Source organism: Pholcus phalangioides, unplaced genomic scaffold (assembly GCF_987345545.1).
Source record: "Pholcus phalangioides strain wild (caught in Gottingen) unplaced genomic scaffold, Ppha-v1.0 ptg000172l_1, whole genome shotgun sequence".
Classification (NCBI taxonomy): domain Eukaryota; kingdom Metazoa; phylum Arthropoda; class Arachnida; order Araneae; family Pholcidae; genus Pholcus; species Pholcus phalangioides.
In genome coordinates this window covers 3895453-3919333 of record NW_028301637.1, presented here as the reverse complement: position 1 = coordinate 3919333, position 23881 = coordinate 3895453, and the positions used below count along the sequence as shown (strand labels likewise).

General features: G+C 34.6%; 2 protein-coding genes across 3 annotated transcripts in view; one reads left to right on the top strand and one right to left on the bottom strand.

The window, feature by feature from the left end:
- LOC149063575 (sperm-associated antigen 7 homolog) overlaps positions 1 to 8472 on the bottom strand; it is a 36589-nt gene extending 28117 nt beyond the window's left edge. The window contains exons 1-2 of the mRNA XM_089255927.1: positions 8265 to 8472; positions 918 to 985 (exon numbers count right to left, since the gene is read on the bottom strand). Of these exons, the coding sequence (XP_089112053.1) occupies positions 918 to 985; positions 8265 to 8343 (147 nt within the window). The 5' untranslated portion in view covers positions 8344 to 8472. The remainder of the gene's footprint in view (positions 1 to 917; positions 986 to 8264) is intronic.
- Positions 8473 to 8674: 202 nt separating this feature from the next.
- LOC149063573 (cyclin-L1) overlaps positions 8675 to 23881 on the top strand; it is a 35146-nt gene continuing 19939 nt past the window's right edge. The window contains exons 1-4 of one of the 2 annotated variants that reach the window (XM_089255775.1): positions 8675 to 8965; positions 15575 to 15649; positions 16722 to 16831; positions 17823 to 17943. In XM_089255775.1, the coding sequence (XP_089111901.1) occupies positions 8738 to 8965; positions 15575 to 15649; positions 16722 to 16831; positions 17823 to 17943 (534 nt within the window). In that variant the 5' untranslated portion in view covers positions 8675 to 8737. The remainder of the gene's footprint in view (positions 8966 to 15574; positions 15650 to 16721; positions 16832 to 17822; positions 17944 to 23881) is intronic. The other variant, XM_089255776.1, reaches the window with a different exon arrangement.

The window sequence follows — 23881 nt, the reverse complement described above, 5'->3', positions numbered from 1 at the left end:
CTCTATACAATGGCAGCATTAAAGAAGTGACAAACCATTATAAAGGCATACACATGTCTGAAACACATTGTTTCTCTTGATGGTTACAATACTCTTTATGATGCTTATTCCGATTCCACAGTAAAAATTGGGTGTTATGCAGTCGTGGAATGCTAGATATCTCACCAATTTTTCAGCGCTAGTATAGCTTGTCATTAAATCTTGATGGAAATAGTGTTAAGAATCCTGTTACCTTACAGGGTTTCCCCCTGCTATTTCCAAATATGTGCTTAGCTTGTGTGTAGGTCCAGAAACTGTGCAAATTTTGGCTTTTGACTCGTGGTGCATTTCCCTTCTATCCACCATCTAAAAAACGGTTAGAGACATGATGGAGTAGCAGTTTTTTTATGCTCCAAGTGGGCTCGTCTATCACACCCTTCTTTCTTTTGGCACATTAGGTGGTGAAATTCACCCTGCATATGGGATGACTACTACTACAACTCATGTACCTCATACCGTACATGCACCTCATACACATTCCTCTATGGAATTTCTAATGAATTGGTACATGCCAAAATGTGACAAACGTGTTGTGAACCTAACATGAGGATTGTTTCTGTGTAATGCTTGTTATGTGTAGTGTGTGCTGCCATCAGACATCAATTTTTCTAACTATGACTGCAGTGTAATGATTGAATAGTTGTATTATTGTAGGCCGGATGCTCTCTATGGTGAGAATTTTTAATGCAGAGATCGTCTCGCATTTGCATCTAGAAGTTGAGAACCACAGAAACCAACTTCAGCTAACCACCACTGTGTACACCAGATGACTGGCAACTTTGTGCCCCTGCAACACTTTCTTCATGTCAGCACCCTCTGAATGTACCAATATTACAAAATAATCATACATGCATACATATTTATGCACAAGATCTTACCTTTTCTCTGAAACTGTTCAATTTCGCCTTTTGTTTTGCCTGTTCTTTCTCAAATTGTTGTTTCTGCTCTAGAATGGAAAAAAAAAATCAACACATTAATTACATTTCAAAATATCACAAATAATATTTTACAAATATCAGCATAAGACCCATGGGCCAAATGTGACACTGAGTCATCTTACGTGACTCTTGAGCTCAAACCTAATCTTGTAAAAAATAAACAAAATAATTTTTCCTGTAAGTATTGTTTGATTAAACAGTGGTTATCGCTATCCTGCATTGAAGCCTTTCACACTGAATGCCAGTTCCAGGTCCTTTAATTGGCTTGCGGCACATTTACAGATCACTCAAGCAGTCTGTGGCACATTTACAGATATATTAAGTGACCCCGTGGCACAGTTCCAGATCGCTTTAGTTACCTGCAGCTAGAAATTTCATTCAGAAAGTTTTATTTTGAGGGGGGGGGAGGAGACCAAAGTAACAGAACAATAGATTTGGCCATGCTTTTCAATTTTTTTCATCACCATTTGTTCCCTCACATTTTGGATGGGGGGGGGACCAGATGTGCCCAAGTGGCATGGTGGAAAGATGCTCGTCTACCATTGCTGTCATGGCCCTGGGTTCGAACACGAGGGAGGATATAGATAAGATATTTTCCTTAATGAACTTGTGGCGACTTGAATAGACAGGGCCTTTATTTTCAACCTATCTCATTAATGACAGTAAACTGCAATATAGTGATATGGCCAGAGTTGGTGTTTGATGAACTGGACCCCCCTCCCCCTTGCTATGGCCTGGCCAGCAGCATATCTAATGACCTTTTAAGTTACTGTTTCCCAAAGTGAGCAACATCGCACCCTGGGGAGGGGGTGTGGAATGGTCCAGGGAAGGGGTGGAAGCTCTGGATATAGAATAGGGGATTTTATGGGTTAAATTAAGTTGGGGGTGATGAGAACAAAAAAAATTCAGAAGGTGGTGGTAGAACAGAAAACTTGGGAACCTCTGACTTAAGCAATCCTGCAGTATAGTTCCAGACTAATTTAGTTATCTGCAGCCCATTTACTGAGCATTTAACTGACCCATGTCACATTTACATTTAGATTACTTAAGTGACCAACAGCAATTCACAGATTGCTTAAGCAACACGTGTCATATTTAAAAATCAGTTAAGCAGCACAGTTCTAGATCACTCATTCAGCATATGGCACATTTTCAGATCTATTAAATAACCATGCGGCATAGTTCCAGGTCACTTTGGCATCTCTCGGCACAGTTTCACATCACATAAGTGGTCTGCATTCTGTTAAGGATTAAGCACAGTGCCTTCTTAACATATGGGCGGGGAGGGGGACAATATATGCAGAAAGGGCCTTATAAGAATTAGATCTGGTCAAATTTCTGACAATGAGTGTGTAAATTGGGTAGCGGGTATTTCAAGCTAGGTAGGGAGACCCCAGAAAAATCATTACGTCCAAGGGCCTTTGGTGCTATTAAGACGGCCCTGGTTGAACATCCTTGATAAACATGATCAAATGAGCCGCACATAGAAAAAAAAATCTTAGAAATGCTGTGACTTTTAATATGGCAAATTTTGTAGAAACAGACAAAGTACATAATGTGGCAAAAACATCTTCCCCCCCCCCCACTTTATCCCTTTGCTTCAGCCTTTCTCTATGACGAGAATCAGCATTAACAGTTGTAAACAAATTTATAACAATTTTTACATTTAATTCAAAAACAATAATTTAAGAAGTTAAGTTCAATTATATTATTAATAATTTATTAATTATATATTATTAATTATACTATTCAGCACTCAAGTATCCAATTTGTGACCCCTGCTTTGGGTGAATTAAGAGTTTAGAATTAAAAACCTGCATCAAGCTCAGAGAGATGCCTCACCAAGCTTTTGACTATGCCAAAACAGAGATGCGTGCCAACATCCTTCTTGGTACTAAAACATAAAGAAGGTACTGCTGCATGCACTTTTCCACATCAGAAAATGTTATTTTTGCTACACTCTTGTTTTTCGTGCCATGATTTTTTCTATTATACTTCAGCTGTAATAATTCTTTTATTTGCCACGTTATTATGGCTGATTGCATTAATTTATTGTATCTGCAGGGCCCAACTTCAGGGGAGCAGGCAGGTCTGGTGCTAGACTCGAAGAGGCACAAATTTCACTCTTTAACATCTCCTTAAAAATCACAAGGGAGTGCCAAAACGTATGATTGTCTCCATCTGACCAAGATTCCAGTTGCACCCCTGGTATCTGCATCACCTGCAATTCAATGGGCAAAAAAAGTATTCTGTAGTTCTATATGAAGGTGAGCCTTAGAGCTAAAAATTAAAAATGCCAAATCAGCTGTTCATGAATGAAGCTGGTAGCGAGAAAAAACGCTAGCTATGGTTTTTGTTGGTCCTGCAAAAAAAGAAGGATCACACACTATTCAATGCTCATGGGCCCACCTGGGCCACACAAAAATGAGATTTAATTGAAATTTTCAAGAGGTGCACGAAATGAAATGAAATGCTCTTAAAGCTGCCCTGCATGTGTGTCGTAGCTGCAACAACCACACACACTTTCGACTAGTATTTAACTAAAGTGTTGTAGCACTGTCTTCATAAAGATGAGAATTAAACCTTATTAAACAATTTCAGGAAGAAATTTACTATTTATACTCCACGTTTGCGACAAGGACCATCCTCTCAAAAGCACAAGGAGAGCGATAGAGAACAAGGTTCATGTTTTTGAAAAAAATAATAATATTAGAGCTGATTTCGTAAGTGTTTTAAGTGGCATTTTCAATTCATTTTTGGCATCAGTATTTAAGCCCTCTTTCATTTTCATTATTGCTTGTCACATAAATTTGCATCCTTGGCTTGTTATTCCCCCCCCCCCCCATTTATTAACGAATGAATATTCTCCACTCTGATGAGAAAACACTTCAGTTTTTAAAAGAAGCGAGTTTTGTAATAGCAAAATAAAGCAGTTTCTTGCCCAAAATATGCGGCTTCACTCTATAAAGCCCAAAATGCCCCCAGATAGGATGTATACGTTTTGAATTTATGAAGGAAGGAGAAAATGAAAGACCTTGTCAGAGGCGAAAACCTGAAAAACCAGTCGAAATCTCATTGAAGGGTAAGGAGAAAAAGAGTGGAAAAAGACTAGTCGAGATTTGAAAGAGTCTATTTCGAAGGAAAAAGGGCTATAAAAGAGTTATAAATGGTTGTCAACACAACCATTGAGACAGTGATCACCACAAAGAATTTGGTTGTCACTGGTTGATTTTCGTTATTACCTTCCTTGTAATTTGGATTACTGTGTCTATTTTGGGGGTATTTGAATGCTCTGTAATTTATTTATTTATTTTTGGTGACCATCTCCAATTTCTATGAGGATGTTGAATATGTTTGGCGGCTAAGATGCAAAACTGAGGTCTCTGCCAAATTGGTGATTTTTGATAGTGCTATGGTTCTGGCTCCGTGGCAACCTAATTTTTTTTTGCCAAATATCTTCAACATTGTAGGAATTGAAGATGGCTGCAAACATACCAAATAAAAAAAAAGTAACACCCAAAATCAATCAATGACAATCTAACTCTTTTTGTTGATCACTACTGATACCATTTCAGCTGCGTATTTTGAGCTTTTATTCTATGGTATGAAACTGACTTCTGTTAACCTTAGAATACTAACTCTACGTCTCCGAGACATATAGGCAGTTTTTATTTTAGTTAGTATTGTAGTGCTGAAAACTGAGGCGCTTTCACATTAGATTTGAGATTAATCATCCATGAAAAAGATAGAAAAACTAACCAGTCAAGGAATATAGTTAAGGCATATTCACATAATTACTACTATTAAACCATACATGCATCTCATCCATATTCCTCTATGGAATTTCTAATACAAATACAAATACAAATACAACGCCACAACAGGCAAAATGCCCAACGAGGTGGCTGATAAAAAGATGCCCATAAAAATATGGTTGTCATATGTTTCAAAAATACGGCAACCCAATTAAAAATGCAATTAACACAAATTACAAACAATATATACACATGATAAAATATTATACAATGCCCATAAAGAATACTTATGGTTGTCTTATTCTAAGAATGGATAGCTTCTCGATTTACCCCAACATGTTTATCGTATTTCTTTTTAAACGTGTCAATTGTGTTACAATTTACTACCTCCGGGGGTAAGCTATTCCATTTATTAACAACCCTATTGGAGAAAAATTCCCTGCGACACCATAACCTTGCATTGTCCTTCACCAATCGATACTGGTGTCCCCTTGTAAAAGCAGTCGATTGGCGGTGTACTAAAAGTTCATGGTCCATCCTATCCATCCCATTGAAAATTTTGAACACTTCGATCATATCTCCTCGACACCTGCGTTCATCCAATGTAAACATATTCAAAAAATGAAGTCTTTCTTCATAACTCAAGCCCTGTGTGCCAATAAGGACACGCGTAGCTCTTCTCTGCACCCCTTCAACCAAGTCTATGTCCCTCTGTAGGTATGGTCTCCAAAACCTTACAGCATACTCCAGTCCAGGACGAACTAAGCCTCGAAAAAGCGGAAGAATGACTTTAGGAGAACGCAAAGAGACCTTTTTGAAAATGAGACCAAGCATTCTATTCGCTTGAATGAGTACATGCTGGAATGTGTGCTTGTTATGGTGCTACCATCTGTCATCTATTTTTCAATGAGTGGAGTGTTAGGATAATATTTGCCCTGTTGTACGTCTGTTGCTCTCTGTGGCGAGACTTTAACGTGAGTTTGAGTATCTCTATATATAGTCTATAACACAATTTACATCTCATGACTTGGTTTTGATGACTATTTATTAGAGATGTAGAATTCTCGAGAATATTCTTGGGAATATTTTTGAGAATATTCTTGGGAATATTTTTGAGAATATTCTTGGGAATATTCTTGGGAATATTCTTGAGAATATTCTTATCAAGGGGAATATTAGAGAATATTTGCTGGTAGGACTACTATTATAAATAACTTGAGAATATTTTCTTGTTATTTATACAGTCGAATCCCGTTTTAACGAACACTTTTCTAATCCCCCAAATAAGTTTACGTAGGGACATTTTTAAATAACCTGGAATTCCTTTATAATGAAATTTCGCTATAACAAAATGATTTCTACGGTCTCTTGGAGTTCGTTATAACAGGATTCGACTGTAATATAGTTACACATAATATCCCTGGGAATATTCTCTTGAAGGACTACTTTCATAAATTACTAGGGAATATTCTTATAGAAAATAATAAGAATTATTTTGAAGTTATTAATAATAGTGCTTGCAGAGAATATTTTTGAATATTCTCCTCGATAAGAATATTTTTCAGTTACCGAAAGCTTTCCAGAGTATTAGCAAGAATATATATAATAACATGTATTACAATAAATAATCTCAATAAATAACTTGAGAATAATTATAATTTTTGATAAGAATATTCTCTAGTAATTTATAATAGTAATCCTTTGAGAATATTCTCTCTGTCCCCGTCAAGAAGATTGGAACATTGAAGTTTGTAGACCATAATATTAAAGTTTGAAAGCAAGAAAATTCAACCAACATGGCTGAATTGCACGAATTCAAAGAAACGTGAGTGAGATACAGAATTTAAGTGTATGTGCATTGAAGAAAACAAGAATTCTGTATCTTCTTAGAATGAAGGTGATTATAGAAGAATAGCTTCCTTTGTCAATAAACTTTGAGTTTTACTCTTTGCTTTGAACTTATTTCTGAAAATTTATCTAATTTTAAAATATTTTTTTAAGGTTTTAATCTAAAGGTTTCCAAAAATCTGTATAACCAAACTTTCAAAACCTCTCGTCATGACCTGGAGAATATTCTGAGAATAAAAATTGTTTTTTCGGGTTCGAAGACCGTCGTCCGTTTGAGTTAGTTCTCAACGTTTCCCCAACACAAGTGGCTTACATCATCAGGAGAATAGATAAACTGGATCAAAGTCTATCTATTCTCCTGATGATGTCAACCACTAGTGTTGGGGAAATGTTGAGAACTAACTCAAATGGACGACGGTCTTCGAACCCGAAAAAACAATTTTTATCAAATGATGGATGCGAAAACCTTATCAACTATTCTGAGAATATTCTCAAACTAAGTTGCCATTGGGGGTGATTATACCAAAAATTGTTTTTTTGTAAACGTTTCAGGCAATGAAAACTGATTTATATTTCACAATATAAACAAAATTAGTAAAAAAATTTAAATTATTTAAAAGAAAAATGAATATTCTTGATTATTCTCCAATTTTTACATCCAGGAGAATATTCTCACCTCACATCTCTACTATTTATAATGGGAGGTTTGTCCATGAAGTTCAATACTAAACTCAATAAATCCATGTTGAACTCTATGGGGATGATTCAATGTCTAAAAATGTGCAACATGCGAGAAAGTGGCTGTAACAAATAACAGGTATTTCAAAACACTTCAATGTCAAACAAGAGATTTCATGTGGCTTTTGTATACTTCTATTGGATAAATTACTGAACGGCACTTGTACAGTTTTTCAATCATGCACTGCATCAGATGCTTATAAAAATGGACAGTATTACAAAATTTTGACTTTTCTGATTTAAACTTCTTCAAATGTATTTTAAAGAGTACTAAAAACATTTTATATTCAGTTTGGAATTATCTTTAAAAATGGATGGAAACATAAACATCTCTCAATCACTAAGCAGCCAGAGCCTTAAGCAGGGTTTCCCTAGGAGTAGAATTTCTTTGCAGCGAAAAAACGCTGATTGCTTAAAAACCTAAATTTATCAGGTTTTTTGACCAATCAGCATTCTCACACTGCACATGCTGTAGAAAACATGCTCCTAGGAAAACCCGGCTTTAGGGAAAGACAAACAAATTTCACATCAACCTTCGCTTATGTAACATTAGCCCCTAAAAGTTTGTTTTTAAAATTCCATGTGTCTTTGGTTGATTTTATCGTTCAACCGTAGACTTAAATAAATAGCGCCAATCCGCCAAATCATATCAAGCGGTGTAAAAGCAATTGCAAAAAATGAGTGAACGAGCAATTCAGTGACCAAATGAGTGAGTGAATGAGCAATTTAATCGCCAAACATTGGTATACTGTATATTGAAAATTTATCCATGTGGGAGCCATTTGGAAAACATTGGTCTGGAATATATCATGAAATTCACATATTGAAACATGTTTACAAAGAGTTTACATACACACGCAATATTATAAAACAAAACATTATACACGAGTTTATGTATTAACGCGATTATCTTAATATTTCACAGGGCTATAACACAAAAATTTACTTCTTATAACTTGATTTTGATGGCTATTTATAACAGGAGGTTTGTCCATAGAGTTCAATATTGAACTCAGTAGATCCATGTTGAACTGTGTGGGGATGATTCAATGTCCAAAAATGTCCAACGTGCGAGACAAAGTGAATAGTGCTTTAAAACACTTCAATGTCAAACAAGGGATTTTATGCGGTTTGTTTACTTCTGCGGAATTAAATACTGAACAGCACGACTTGCACGGTTTTTTAACCACTCCATAACAGATGCAAATAAACACGACCAATATTTAAAAAAAATTAATTTTTTGATCTAACTTCTTTGAATTGTATTTTAAAGCATTGAAAAAATATTTTTTTACTTTGATTTGCAATTAACATTTAGAATGAATGGAATAAAAGAGAGGTGACGAAAATATCTCAGGGAAGAAGTTATAAAAACCCACTCACGTCAGTTGATGTTGACGTCAGCTCTTTCTCTTTCATATGACTGTGGCGAAAATGGCTAACGCAGTGGTTTCTTCGGAAACTGAAATTCCCAAGTTAATTTATAGTAAAGTGAGTCTATCGTTAGAAAATTGCATTCTTCCCCAAGATAAGTTCTCATCGACGCCCTCGGAACAAGATGGACTCGACAGGGAGATCGAGGTCGAGCTGCGAGTCCTCGGGTGTGAACTGATCCAAACATCTGGTGTCCTCTTGAAGTTACCTCAGGTATAAATTAGATTTCATTAAACAAAATATTCAATTGCTAGTATTTTAGTTGTCGCTGTTCACGTAAATGGAGCATTTTCTATGAATTCGTTGTGAATATGTTTGTGTTATCACCGCTGTTTGTAATTCACACACACAATAGGGTTAGGCTCATTAGGCTTAGCGATGTTCATTGTACTTAAGGATTATTAGTTCATTGTATTTAAGGATAAAAATGAATGCATTTAATGAAGTGTGTGCTATGATTGATTGATTCCTTGTGTTAATGAGTGATTGGAAATGAGTTACCAATAATGATCGAATTCACTCACTATTTTTGGGGGAGGGGGGGGGGAAGAAAGGTGGCAAAAAAAAAAAAACTTATGTAAAATGCAGTATTAGCATTGTAATGCTACGGACTGGTGTTTTGTTTAAAGATTAATTAAGAGCAGTAGTTCTCAACCTTGTGGAGACCCTATGATATGCTAAGACAGTGTTTCCCAAAGTGGGCTATATCGCCCTGGCGGGTGATGGAAGCTATGGGTCAACTAGTTTGGTGGGGTCAATACCTTGAGAAAGAAATGCATCCAGTTATCAGTACCTTCCAAGCTAGTTGTTTGCATGTGTTTGACAAATTTAAGAGGTTCTATTTTTTTCTTTCCGTTATTTCATTCATCAAAGTTTCCGTGTTTGGTGAGATAGGGTCAAAATGACCCCACCTTACCCTTTTTGTGTTAGACATTTTTTTGGCAACAGCTTCAGTGTAAGGGGCAGCTTGGCGATTTGCAGGGACTTTTCTTTAGTGCCAAACATGTCCGACGACCCGATCAGAAGTCGGCTGTCAGATACATTATGGGTGCCAAAAAAAAAAAAAATCGTTAGCATAAAAATGAATGTATTTAATGAAATGTGTACTATGATTTATTAATTGATTCCTTGTGTTAATGAGTGATTAGAAATGAGTTAACAATGATCTAATTCACTCACTATTTAGCGGGGGCAAAAAAGAACTGTTATGTAAAATGCAGTATTAGCATTGTAACGCTACCAACTGGTGTTTTGTTTAAAGATTAATTAAGAGCAGTAGTTCTGAACCTTGCGGAGACCCTATGATATTCTAAGGCAGTGTTTCCCAAAGTGGGCTATATCGCCCCGGCGGTTGATGGAAGCAATGGGTCAACTAGCTTGGTGGGGTCAATACCTTGAGAAAGAAATGTATCCAGTTATGCATGTGTTTGACAAATTTAAGAGGTTCTATTTTTCATTCATCAAAGTTTCAGTGTTTTGTCAAAATGACCCCACCTCACCCTTTTTGTGTTAGACATTTTTTTGGGAACAGCTTCGGTGTAAGGGGCAGCTGGCGATTTGCAGGGACTTTTCTTTAGTGCCAAACATGTCCGACGACCCGATCAAAAGTCGGCTGTCAGATACATTACGGGTGCCAAAAAAAAAAAATTGTTAGCATAAAAAACAACGGAAACCAACAAGCACATAATAATTACTAAATATAATAGTAATAATTATAAAACAACATAAGGCATCTAGACGCTTTTAAATAAACAACAGCCCTTGCTGTTTAAATAAAACTTGGGAACTGTTTAAATAAAACCCGGGAACTGTTTAAATAAAGGAAAATATTAAAGGTACAACCTGAGAGAGGATAGAAAAATCTGATGTTGGTTTCCGTTTTTTATGGTGGTGATTTTTTTTGGCACTATATATCGGTTTTCAAAATGCCACGGCTATGGGGTGATGTCATTTGGAAAAAAAGAGAGAGAATCAGTTGAAACAAAATGGCAGTTAGATATTTCAAAAGATGCACCAGGAACAAAGGAAAACAACAATCAGTGTCATCTGACTATCTGAAAGAACATTCTAGAACAACGGCAACGCAGAACAACACAGCCTGCCGGTGCTGGGGCTTATGTCAGAAAGAAGTCGCCAAGTTGGTATGTCCTTTATACAGAAGCTGTTCCGTACTGTGTTTTCGACTTAGGATAAGATTAATTTTGGTGCTTGTGAAAATATAGTAAACATTATTTTATTTTTGAGTATATTTTAATTGTATCTGTTCAGTTTTTAATCGTTAAAATTGCATTCAAAAAATTTAATATAATTTAAAAAGAATTTCAAAAGTTATTTATGTCTTCATTTCTATCAAAAAAAATTGGGAAAATAAACACACACACATTGGGTACCTGCTGTTGTCCAGTGAAAGCAACCTTTACATACTACTCAGTTCAGGAGTGCACTCCGTGCGGATGAGTGTATTCATTAAATAATCTCGAAGTATTGAGAAACTGAATTTTTAAAAAAATTATATTACTGTGGCATCGCATTCATGCAAATGAAAATGAACTCGTGTTACGGTATCCACAAAAGGCAGTCTGCCGATCTAGTTTTGCTCTTGTTCTTTATTTTACTCACTATGTACTAAGTTGTTCCTGTTAATCGTTAATTCTGTGTTCATGTTATTGGCCGATTAAAAAAATGTTATAAAAATATTTATTTAGTTGCGTGTTGATTTCGCGCAATTACACTGCTGACTCGTTCCCAAGGATGATGCTGTTCTGTTGACTGAGTTTAGCATCGTCAGGACTTTTCCCTAGTTATTGGAAATCACGATTCTGTGTCATTGCTCACAGACTTTGCTGTACACATGATGTTGGTTTCTTGTTCAGCTGTCGCAAGCTTTCGATGTATTTGCTGTCTGGGAGATGTGGAGTTTGTGCTTTTAATCGAGCCGGAAATTTTAGTGAGAATTTTTTATTTTTATCCTTTGATCGATGTCTTTTTTTAAAAAACTTTTTACACATTTAGAGTTTACAATGGCTAATGATCAGGGGGGGGGGGCTTGTTGGATTGAGGGTGGTGTTGCTAACATTGGAAATGGAAATAAATTTCTGAAAATTTTAAATGAATTCCCTGAACTGACTAGTTCAAATTTAGATTCTAAATGTATACATTCAACAAAACATTATGTTGAAACTTGGGGCCCTCCTGTTCATGCAGTCGCTTGTAGGCTCTCCCCAACAAAATTAAAAGCAGAGGCGTAATTTGCTAAACTTGTCAAAATGGGAATTTGTAAGTCATCTAATAGCCCTCTCCATATGGTTTTAAAAAAGACCGGTGAATTGAGAGTTTGTAAAGAGATTTCTGACGATTAAATTCTATTACTAAGCCTGATCGGTATCCTATACCAAACATTCAGGACTTTTTCTATAATTTGGATGGTGCAAAAATATTTTCCACAATTGACTTAGTGACAATTGACTTGCAAAATTTGGCATAGTTATAAGCATGGAAAAACCAAAATTTGATAAAACAGAAGTAGAATTTCTTTGCCATTTTTCGCAGAATGCAAAAAAAGTAGTAGCCACTTTCGCAAAAATGCATACATGCGGTACACAACAAGTAGACATCCGACCATCAATCGTTACATTAGGGGTCATTAAAATATTACGTCAGCATCGGGGGGGTTTCGGATTTGATGACAAGGGGGGAGGGGTTTGAAGGTTGCTTACGTCATCAACCACCCTTTTTGAAGGTATGAAATATTTTAAGCTGCTGGCGAAATTTTGCTGACAAGGGGTGGAGGGGTCAAAAATGGCTAAAAATCTGCTGACATAATACTTGAATGGCCCCTTAGCATTTTGCTAAAGCTTTTCCCCTCATTTTTGCTTTTTTGCGAAAGGAATTTTTTATCCAGCTTTAATCCTGCTTGGAAAGTAGTACTACTACTTTGAAGTAGTCCAATAACCCGCGGGCTATCAAAGTCCCTGAATGAATATGCCGAATTTTCCAATTTCAAAGTGTTTTTTTCTCCTGCGGGTTATATACTGAAAATAATGGTAATTTCTCCGCTACCAACCGGCGTTCAAAGACAGCGTACCTATGGCGTAAATTTGCTTTATTTCCCGTAAGAGTGCACCCGCGCCTTTGCGAAGAATCAAAGAGGGATATTGGTTTACTCGTTTAAATTACCGAAATTTTTCGGAGATCGTTGGGAAAAAACGGGATCTGTAAAAACTCCAGCTCACCAGCTAAAATATCCATAGTTTTGTTGTCTAGCCACTATGCGGTAGTGTTGTTATCATTGGTGGTTGCCGGTCGTGACAATTTCACATCGCGAAAATCTGGATTTGGCAAACAGGGCCCGACTCGAGGAAAAAATCTCTACCCATGCAGAACCTATTTGTGGTGCTACCGACCATGTTTTTTTTTGTCAACAAAGCTTTTTTCACCCTTTCATCTCCATTTAGCACCTCTCCTAGAGCAGCGCCCAATATGGCCGCACGATCCATTCCTGCATTGGTGGCGGAGGGGCATGCTCTTAATAATAGTCAAAGGAAGGAGTTCAGTTCTAGGAGCATGCTCATTTTATATATACATAACTTCTGTGAGATACCAATTATGTATAAATGTCCTACCTTTCCAAAACATGTTGGAGAGAATGAAATATTTGCACCCTCTCTTGTTTTTTGCACTCCCTCTCGTGCATTGCTGGGATTGTACATTACTCCTTCACGTATTGCTAGGATGTTGCTTAACATTGTATCGCCAACAGAACCATCAATTATGAGTGATGAATGGGTTGCACCACAATGCAAAGAATTACAAGAAGTGAAATCAGTTCACAGAGAATTGATAGATATTGGGCAGACATATTGAAACTTTGTAACCTTGAAAGCAGCACAAAGTTCAAAATTTTGCCAGTTTTGGTGAAGGCTTTTTTATCTTTAGCACATGGTAATGCAGACCGTGAAAGAGTTCAATGTTAACAAAAGTCTGTTTGAACAGTGAAAAATCTGTTCATTCAATGCTTTAAAAGAAAGACACAAAATTTTATGTTCAAGGGCATGAAAAATTCGAAAAAAATTGTCATTAAGATGTTGAACTTCTGAAAGCGACTCGTGATTCGTATAGAAAATATCGTAAGAGGCTTCAGGCTGAGAAAAACAGCAGAAAAAACATTTTTAATTTATTAACATGCTATTGTGTTGAGAAATTGTTTAAGTAAATAAGGTATTTATATTTTTCTTATTTTTCGCATTTCACTTTTAAATTTAATCATTTCTTTAAATTCTGTGAGAAGCTAACTTTTTTCACGGAAACCCTTATTATATTCTACATTCACTTTTTATTGTGCCATATCAGGATGAATAAGATTTTGGTGTTCAAGCAGCAGAAATTCTTACTGCCTAGGTTTTCCGTATGCATAGTGCTTAATTTGAAAAGAGTCTAATAATTTTTATCATTTCAGTAATTCATGTTTTAGTAGTGACAAATAATATACTTCAGAAAAAATTTAAATAGGCTTTAATTTGTGAAGGAAATTTATTTAGAATTTATTCGTTCCAACCATTTTTGGCGAAACTTTTGGCATTTCACGGAAAAATTACTCCTTATATTGCAGATAGTTAGTTTTTAGTTCTGTTCCATTTTCAAAATTTCTGCTCCAAAATGGATGAGGGACGCTTGCATCCCTGTACTTTGTATAGTGTACTGTATCGATATACACGCAGGTTTTTGAAGAATGAGATGAGGGATATCCAGTTGCTTCCCTGAATGAGGAGCCATGTAATTGTCAAATTTTGGAATTTTTATTCCCCTGCTGATTTTCTCCCTCCTGGTTACATAACTGAAATTACGGTACTTTTGCAGCTATTTGCCGCTGTTCAAAGACTGTGTCTATATAGTGTAAATTCGCTTTGTTCCTACACTATTGCGAATGTACATTTTTTTAAAAAAACCTTAAAGGATTGAAACGCCCATTCAAATTGTAAAATTTTCCCAAGATCGTGGGGGGAGGGGGGAACAATCTGTAAAAACTCGACCTTGACTATCCACAGTTTTGTTATCGAGCTGCTATGTGGTAGTCATTGTTTCGCATCGCAAAAATCACGGGTATGTACGCAGAATCTGCTTTTGGAGGGGCACAAGGATCTAATTCTTCACAGAAAGTTTGGGTCACTCAAAAACAATTTTAAATTAACACAGTATAAAAGAAATTCTACTGTAATATTTTAATTCTCTACAAAACTATTTTAATTTTTGATCTTCGGGAGGGGGAGAAGAGACCCAGCATAACCCATCCCCAAATTTTGCTTTTGTTGTGTAATGAATGTCATGTTTAAAATTTGTGTTCCAGTGTGCTGCTGCGTTCATGTCATAATATTATTTACAGGGGATATGGTGTATTGACACATAATAACTGCAGTGCAAATTTTATATTTTTCACATAGTAAATCAATTTTCATTATGAACCACTGACTAAGAAATAGGTCAGTTCCCTATGATCACCTCTCTAGTAAATTATTTTTTGATCATATAACAATATAACAACCAAAATTGGCGTCATGAAAAGCTATTATAGTCAATATGATTTTTTGTGTCCTATTAGGGTTGCCATAGCTACAATTCTTGAATAATTATATAAGGGTAGCAGGAAAAGTAGTTAAATTTGTCACAAGAATTTGCTAACTTGGTGTGTATCCCGATTACGAAAATCAGTCTTGTTTTTTATACATTTCAACAAACACTAACTTTCAATTATGAAATACTTTGTTTTTTTATGTATTTGCAAGGCAATGAAAAGTGTCTTATATCAATTATAATTTTACTTTGCAGGTGGCAATGGCTACTGGCCAAGTGCTATTTCAGCGATTTTTCTATTCTAAGTCTTTCGTGAGGCATGGTATGGAGGTAAGTTGGTTTTACTTCTAGAATTATGCTGATGACTTTTTACAAATAATATGTATTCAGTAGTTTGTTGTTACTTTTATTTACAATAAGTATATGTGATGTACACTTATTTCGAATAAAAGTAACAAACTACTAAATACATATTTGTAAAAAGTCATCAGTGTGTAATTAATTAAAAAGTCATCACATATATATGTAATGAAAAGTATGTGATGCAAACTTTTCATTAAGATATTGCATTTACAGGGGGTCCAGCTGAAATCCTTGTTCTTTTTCCAGACCCTTCATAGAATTGTCTTTGAAAAAGACCTTTCACAAAATTCCGAAGCTTTGAAACACACACCATTCACAAAATAAAAATTAAAGAAATCATAAATTTGGCAGTTCATAAATAACTAATGGGCCAACAAATGCCCAGCATCAAATGTCATATCTGGCCCACCTTTGGCACCAGTTTGTTTCAATTTTGAAAATGTTGATGCTGATTGGTTAATTGCATGTATTAATTGGGTTACAGGTTGACAGGATTGTTATTTACAAGAAGTAAATGTCTTGGGAAGGGGGGGGGGGGTAATGCCAAATTATGGAAGTTTTAATCCTATAACACATTAAAGATTTTTTTTTTTTTAAGGGTAAAGCTCGTTCATCACACTGGCTACGTGTAAGTATTAAAGCAGAGGTATTCAACCTTTTATTAGTAACGAGCACTGCCTGTATAGATCATTGAAAGAAGAGCACCCCTTAAGGTAAATTTTGTGTACAAAATCCTTGAATGAACTTTGTACAAGGTGTTTAATTTGAATGTTGATCAAGCGCTTGTGATCACAAAATCAGACTAGCATCGAGCACTCTGGATGCTTCCATGATCAATGGGTTGAAGATGTCTGTATTGAAACAATAAGTTAACTTGTGACTGGTTATCAAGGTGTTAATTATGAATTGTTGGGGTTAAATCTTGGCAACGGTTTTTCCAGATATTTGATTTGCATTGTAAAAAGTTATGGCTTGATATGAACTGTAAAAATTTATAGCTGAAATTTATGACTGACATTGCTCTTCTGTCTCGATTCAGATTGTAGCCATGGCATGTGTCACATTGGCATCAAAAATAGAAGAAGCACCAAGAAGAATAAGAGATGTTGTCAGTGTGTTTCATCACATAAAGCAAGTGAAGGCTGGCAAGTGAGTGATTTTAATTATCTCAGATGCATATTTAAAATTTCATGAAAATAATCATTATATCGAGCAAAACTTTATTGTATGAAAATCTGTGTTCATATTTAGTATGATGAGCTTTCAGATGAAAGTCAATGTTTCTGATCGTTGGAAGAGTAGAGGTTAAGGGAAACACAATAGAATAGAAAGATCACAGTATTTACTTGTTACTGCTTGTCTTGAATTCTAATTTAGTAATTACATAAAATTTTTGGTGCCAATGCCAAATTTTTTTTAACACTATCGCAACCTGAATTATCGATTAGTCTATTGGTTGCAACCTTCTGTGTTATCTGGGGCAAGTCCTATTTGTTATCTTATTGCCATTGAAGAATATTTGTGACCAGTCTTTAACATATTTCTGCAACCACTATTCTGCCTTTTTACAACCAGATCATCACCAAATTTTTATAAGCATGAATTCCTTTGGCTATTGAAAACTACTACTGCCATCTGATCTCGGCTACTCGAAGAGTGTTTGAATGGGTTTCATTTAAACATCTTTTATGTACCAAACAGTATGAAATTTGTTTCCAATAATGTGAGTTGTATTTTTGTATGGCAGCATCATATGATGAATTCCTAATTGTAATTGTTTTTTTTTTCTTTTCAATTCATGAACTTCATTCTATCTCAAATGTTTCCATTGATTCGAACGAACTATTTGGGAAATCTGCAAATTCATTGTCATGCGTTTGGGGAAGCTTCCGCCCTGTGTAATTGTGGATTATCTCAAAACTAGTTTTTGATCATTTAACGCTTTGACTACTGCAATATAAAAAGAAAGAAAAGAGGCATGGGCAGACCATTCTTTTTTCTTTTTTTTTCATACGTTTAAGTCTAGAATAGAAACAATGATGCAGTAATCAAAGTGTTAAGCATCTGCATTTGACGGTAGAAAATTACTTTTCTTGAATTGTAACTTTTAATAATGCATATATTTTTACCATCCTTTTAGAAACATTACACCACTTATATTAGACCAAAATTATATAAACCTGAAGACGCAAATCATTAAAGCAGAACGCAGGGTTCTGAAAGAGCTCGGGTTTTGCGTTCATGTCAAGCATCCTCATAAGGTGAGTTTCATTATTAATACTTCTTTTTAGTTTATATAGCTAGCACTTTTGAGCAAATAACATATTTCTCTCTTTTCATCATGAATTCTCATTCCTCTTTCATCCATTGCTCTTCAAACAATAAGCATGGTTAAATTTGAAAGGAATATGAACACGTTTATTGTGTAGTATTTTTTTGGAAATGACATGTTTTTGTATGGTATAATGTAAAATGCTTGCTAGAGTTGATTAATGACGTGATACAGCCTTTATGGAACCTTAGGTCACTTGGCAACACACACAAAATCTACCATAAGTAATAGGATTGTAGCATCATTGTTAAAAGAGGTAATCTGAAGGATTTTATTCAATATATTTTCTGTTGAAGAAACTATAGTATAAAGTATTATTTATGGGAATTTTGTATTGGACATGTAATAATGCGAAATAAAGATATGCAAACTTTCATGCAACTTGTTCTGTTTGAATTTTCTTTCCTTTTTTTTGTTTCTATGTTTGTGTGATGCTCTTTAGTGATTGTTTTACTTCAGGTATCTTGGAATGATTTTTGCACAGTCTGATTTTAGTTTTGGTTATTTGTTCTCTACAGGAATGTGCGTGGAATGAGGATTCAGAGACAATTCTGCACGACTCCCTCCAATCATCTGGAGAGTCTTGTTTCAGCACCAAAGTTTTGTTTTGCTTTTCCCCCCATAATTTTTTTTTTAATTTTCCCATTTTTAGTTTCCATTAAGGAGTCATGTAAGTTACAGTGGGTGTGCGATCTTCTGCCGCCGCAGGCCAGTGTGCTATGCTGATTCTTCGCTTTCATGTTATTAAAGTTTTATTGTGTTCCTTTGTATATCAGACTTTACATAATAAGTAATGGAACTTTTAAAGCACCTTCAATCAAATTAAAACTAGTTAATTTATCGCTTTGTTTCTAATTCATTAAAAACCTATGAAGGCCTGTATATGCCTTGAGTGATTTAGTAGTTAACTGAATTTTATGTTCAAGTACTTTAAGTATGTGAAAATGTATACATATGTTAAGGATCATTTATATATTTTTAGTGTTTTAGTTGACAGAAAAAACTGGATTCTCTTTTTCTGTATGCCTATGCCAGTGAACGTGATTGCTTCTCTGCCTTTTGGATAAGATCAAAGTGTAGTGAACATGCCCTGTCATTTCAAGGGGTCGTTTTGATCTTGAGCATGAACTTGTTTGCACTCTGTCACCTCCTCCCTTTAACTAGAGTTTCTCAGAAATATGGAATAGTGAAGTGGTCGGAGGGCACAGCCCTCAAGTTTGTAGAAGAATATCTTTGCGGCAAATGTTTTGTGAAATGTTAGATATGAAAACTAACGAAAAAATCTAAAACTCAATGTTAGAAATAAAAGTATGTGTGAGTCCCCACATCTAGCAGCCCCAAAGCAGAATGTTTTGCATTGTTCTGCAACGAACCCTCGGCTGACGGAAAATGTTATGCAATAAATATTCCCATGATGTTTTCTATACTTTTTAAAATTCTTCCAGATTGTTGTGTGACATACGTTGCAAATTTTGACATATTTTGCTTTGGGATCCGACAGCAGGGGTCCATGGCTGGAATCTTTGGCACGCCCCTCCATAGTGAAAACTGAAAATGATAGAAGTCGTTCCTGCCTTAGTCAACCCTAACCTTGGGGTTGGCGTGAGTAGACGCTATGTAGTTTAGCCGTAAAAGAAGTAGAGTTGCTTTCTTTTTGGTAGCAACGTAAAATTTAGTCAACTACTAAATCACTTTCTGTTCACAGTAAAAAAGGTCTTAATTTAAAGAACTCTGTAGGTTTGATCCCCTCCCCTTTAAAACATGATTAAGCTTTTACTGGCTCATGGAAATCTGACGTGGAGTATAAATGTAAATACAGTGAGTTTTAAACCAACAAAATACTGGTGCATGTTTTTTGAATCGAATGGAGGGGTGTTTTTTTTTATGATACTAGTATATTAATTGAATTTTATTAACTTGGTATTCAAAGACATTTAACAGTATTAAAAATTTCATGGTTAGCACAAAGTACTTAATATATATATATATTCTATATGTTCTGGGTAATGCTTTGTTATATCATACAATATACAGTCGACACTCGTTTTTGCAAACTTCTAGATTTCTGTATGGTATTTAATGATTTCGTAAGTAAACACTTTTATGCGAGTGATGGGTATTAATATCCAGTTATTTTTGAAAAGTTACTTATTCAAGAACTTCAGATTTCTTTTTTTTAAAGAGTTACATCTTGAATTGATTACATGAAACTTCTAACATTCATCATTATTTCATCCTTCTGAAACACTTATTTGCAATAGGAGTCTGCTGCTTTAGGAGATAGTTATTTTATTATTAAGAAATACATTGGAGCGTGCAAGAGCATTGATTTTATGTTTTCCAAGTTCTAGGTTCAAAATCATTTTACTAAAGCAGCTTGTAATCTCTTCTGAAGGTAGGAGTGAATGATTTCTTGATCTGTAGGTTTTAAGAGTGAACTGATATGTTTGGTAAATTTAGTGTGGATTGCTTGAAGGTGAATAACTTCTGTTCCAGCTGTTTAATTGTTCATAACCAACAGAATGTTCCTTAATGTGAAATGGGGGTCCTATATTCTGGCAACCATTCCTTAATACCATTTAGTAAACGTGTTTCAATTGAACTTGGCCTTTATGATGAACTTGTTGAATTTGGATTAAATAATAAAAATTCCAGGAAGTCAATGAAATATAGATCGAATGGATGAAAGGGTTCATTACTTGGAGCAGATTTTAACATCAATTCTATATCGTACTGTTTGGGACAAGTTTGTAAATTTGAGGTTTGTGAAATCGAGAGGCGACTGTATTCTGTTTTGGGGATTTTGTTTGAAAATTAATGAGAGAGAGATGGTATAGGAAAAAGGCAGCAATTAATTATATTATTGTATTTAATATTTTCTAATGGTGGGTTTTTAAATTGAAAATGAGAAATCATGTGATTAATCCACTGAACAAAATTCTCAGCTATTCACATGTTAAGGACTTGTAGAGTTTTTGTGTTCTAATGTTTACAAGCATTAATTTCAGAATTTTTTGATTGAAAAAGTGATTCTTTAGCTCCCAAGTAATACCAATTTCCAAAAAAAAAATTTTAATATTGAAGTTTAATTGAATTAAGACTAATGTGAATGTATTTCATTGAACATAAGAGCGTCAAAGTTATGCATTTTTTTATGGGTTTGGACAGAAATAAAAGGTTAAAAATTATGTAATTTTTGGGAATTAGATATCAGGTTTTCATCTGCCTGAACAGTTTTTCAGATAAGATAGTAAAGATTAAGGGAGATCTAGAAGTGAATTGTCGGTTTATGCCCATGAGATGTTTTAAAAAGCGCTGTTATCTTTCAGTGTTTTCTGACTATAAAATTTTTGGTTTATATTAAATTGCAAGTGTACATTATAATGGCGGGGGGAGGAAACAACTCCTGATGATTATTTCCATGTATTGACCGGAGGGGTGTCAATTTCAGGTCCCTGAAAATGTGTTAATATAACTGTGTTCTATTTCAGCATTGAGTAGATATCTGAAGAATTTGGTAGTAAAGAGCTTTCTCTAGTTGAGAAATATAACAGTTCATTATATGATGTGCATAAAAAAATTGTAATGCATTTTTTATTTGAGAATTTTTATTTCAAATTATTATAAATAGATGTTAATTCAGCTTGGAATATTTATTCATTCTGTATTTGGTCAAACTTTGTTAACATCAATAAGTGCATATCACTGTTGATTCTGTAGAGAATAGTTGATGAGCCTCATTTTCTCAGCTACAAAGATATCCAATGGCTTTAGATATAGCAACAATTTGGCAAGAGAATTATAATTTCAGCTGAATTTATTGATGTTTGCATCTCCACGCACAAGAATATTCAAAAATCTTCTCTTTAGACTACGCAAGCTTTGAATGCAGAAACCTTGGTTATACGACTTAGTTCTTTGAATGACGTTATGATAGAGTTTGACTATTTTTAGGGAGATCTTTAACCTCTTTAGCATAAAAGAAGTCTTTAATTGTGTAGTTTAAATTTACAAAAATTATGTTAACAAAGAATGAAAGTACGGTGCTTGGTATGTAGTTGGAAGAATTACCTATATATATATCTGAAATGGCTGTGTTTCATGAATGGAAGTATGTCTTAGGATTGTCAGAGTATCTCCAAGAAAAGGATGAGCTGTATTGGAAGGAGAGTTAAACATTGCTAGAAGAACATGCAAAAGCATATAACTTCATGGAATACGTCTCCGAAACACAAAATCTGATGAATCTCTTCTTTTGATCATTTTTCAACTTCCATTACTCTACTAAGTGATATTTTTGAACAGTATTATATATACTTCAAGCAGCATGCGTTATGCTGTGAGAATTTATTGGTTATTTTTGCCTCTTCTCATCAATTTGTTGAACTGAATTTTTTAAAATGTGCATGCACAGCATGTTGAATGTGAACTTGAATTACGGACATTAAAGATGCATTACTTATTAAAAAAAGATCCATACCTGTCATATTTGGTGATCGCTTGGTTTAAGAAGTTAGATTATTTTCCATCACTGATATTACAGTATTTAAAAAATTAAATTCTTTAATTGAAGTTCATTAGAAAACTGGTGTTTAAATTTTGTTATGGTATGAAAGTAATTCTCAATAGATCGCTCTAGTTTAGTAATTTAAATCTATCATGTAATGTATGTCGATAATTAGCTTTTTATAGTTTGTGTGTGTTGCTAATTTGATCAGGTAGTGCTGGTGGATCATGTAAAAGCTGTATCACTCATTTAAATTGTTTTATTTACAAATGTACATAAAAGTATACCAATTCTAAGTGTACATTCAACATTTTGCAATTCAAGCCTTCCTTCTCCTAGTTTTAAGTTAATGTTCTTTTGAAATCCTTTTCTTATAATTTCAATTTGTTTTTTAATGCAATATTTATATTTTTTCTATTTTCTGACAATCTCAATGGTTTAAATTTTGTGTTGCCGTTCAACTGAATATTTTCATTGAAGATGAGATTAATTATAAAAATAATATAGGTAATTGATATATCAACTATATTATTTTTATAATTGGCTATTGTAATAGTTGGTATCCAATGAGGCTAAATTTAATATTTCATTTCAACATGGTTATGCATATATACAAGGTTCTCAAAATCTTGTTATATTGAAGTGAAACTATGCTCCATTACTTTTGAATTGCTGACTCAAATTACATCCCAGCCAGTTTTTATATTGCAATTATTGATAGAAAGTTGAACAAAACTGGCTCTGTGTTAAACAGTATGCAATTCAAAAGTGATGCCTGGAAAAGTGTGCTTAATTGTGAAATCGTTACATCTTCAGATTGAGTGTTATGCTTGTGTGAAGTGATGGTATCAGGTCTTTGTTTTGTACAGTTTTTCATTTTTGATTGCCCTTTTTTAAAATCAGTTCAGTCAATTCAATTGATAAATGTCTGCCTTAGGGAATGCTGGTGAGGTAAGTTAGAATGTTTTGAATTTTTTACCTTACTATTTTTTAAACCCTTTCTCCAGCACAATTTTCAGGGATCTACATTAACAATTGCATAATATAAATCTAAACTTCTAGTAAAATGCCACATATTTTTTCAAGGACAAAAGTTATTTTTTAAGAATTTGAGATGGTCAGAAGTGAAGGAATGTGAAAAGGCTTTAAGAAACGTGGGCTTGTCATTCAGGATTGACTGGGTTGTTTTTAACTGACCTGGTCAGAATCAGTTTTGGCCACTGTAAGTGGTCGAATTTCAAACTTCAAATTATTTTCTCATTAATTCTTAAAAGTAATTACATGAGACTGCCTTAATAACCCAATTAAATTAATCACTGAAGAAAAAGTATATTAAAATGCAGATTAGTTAATTGATTGT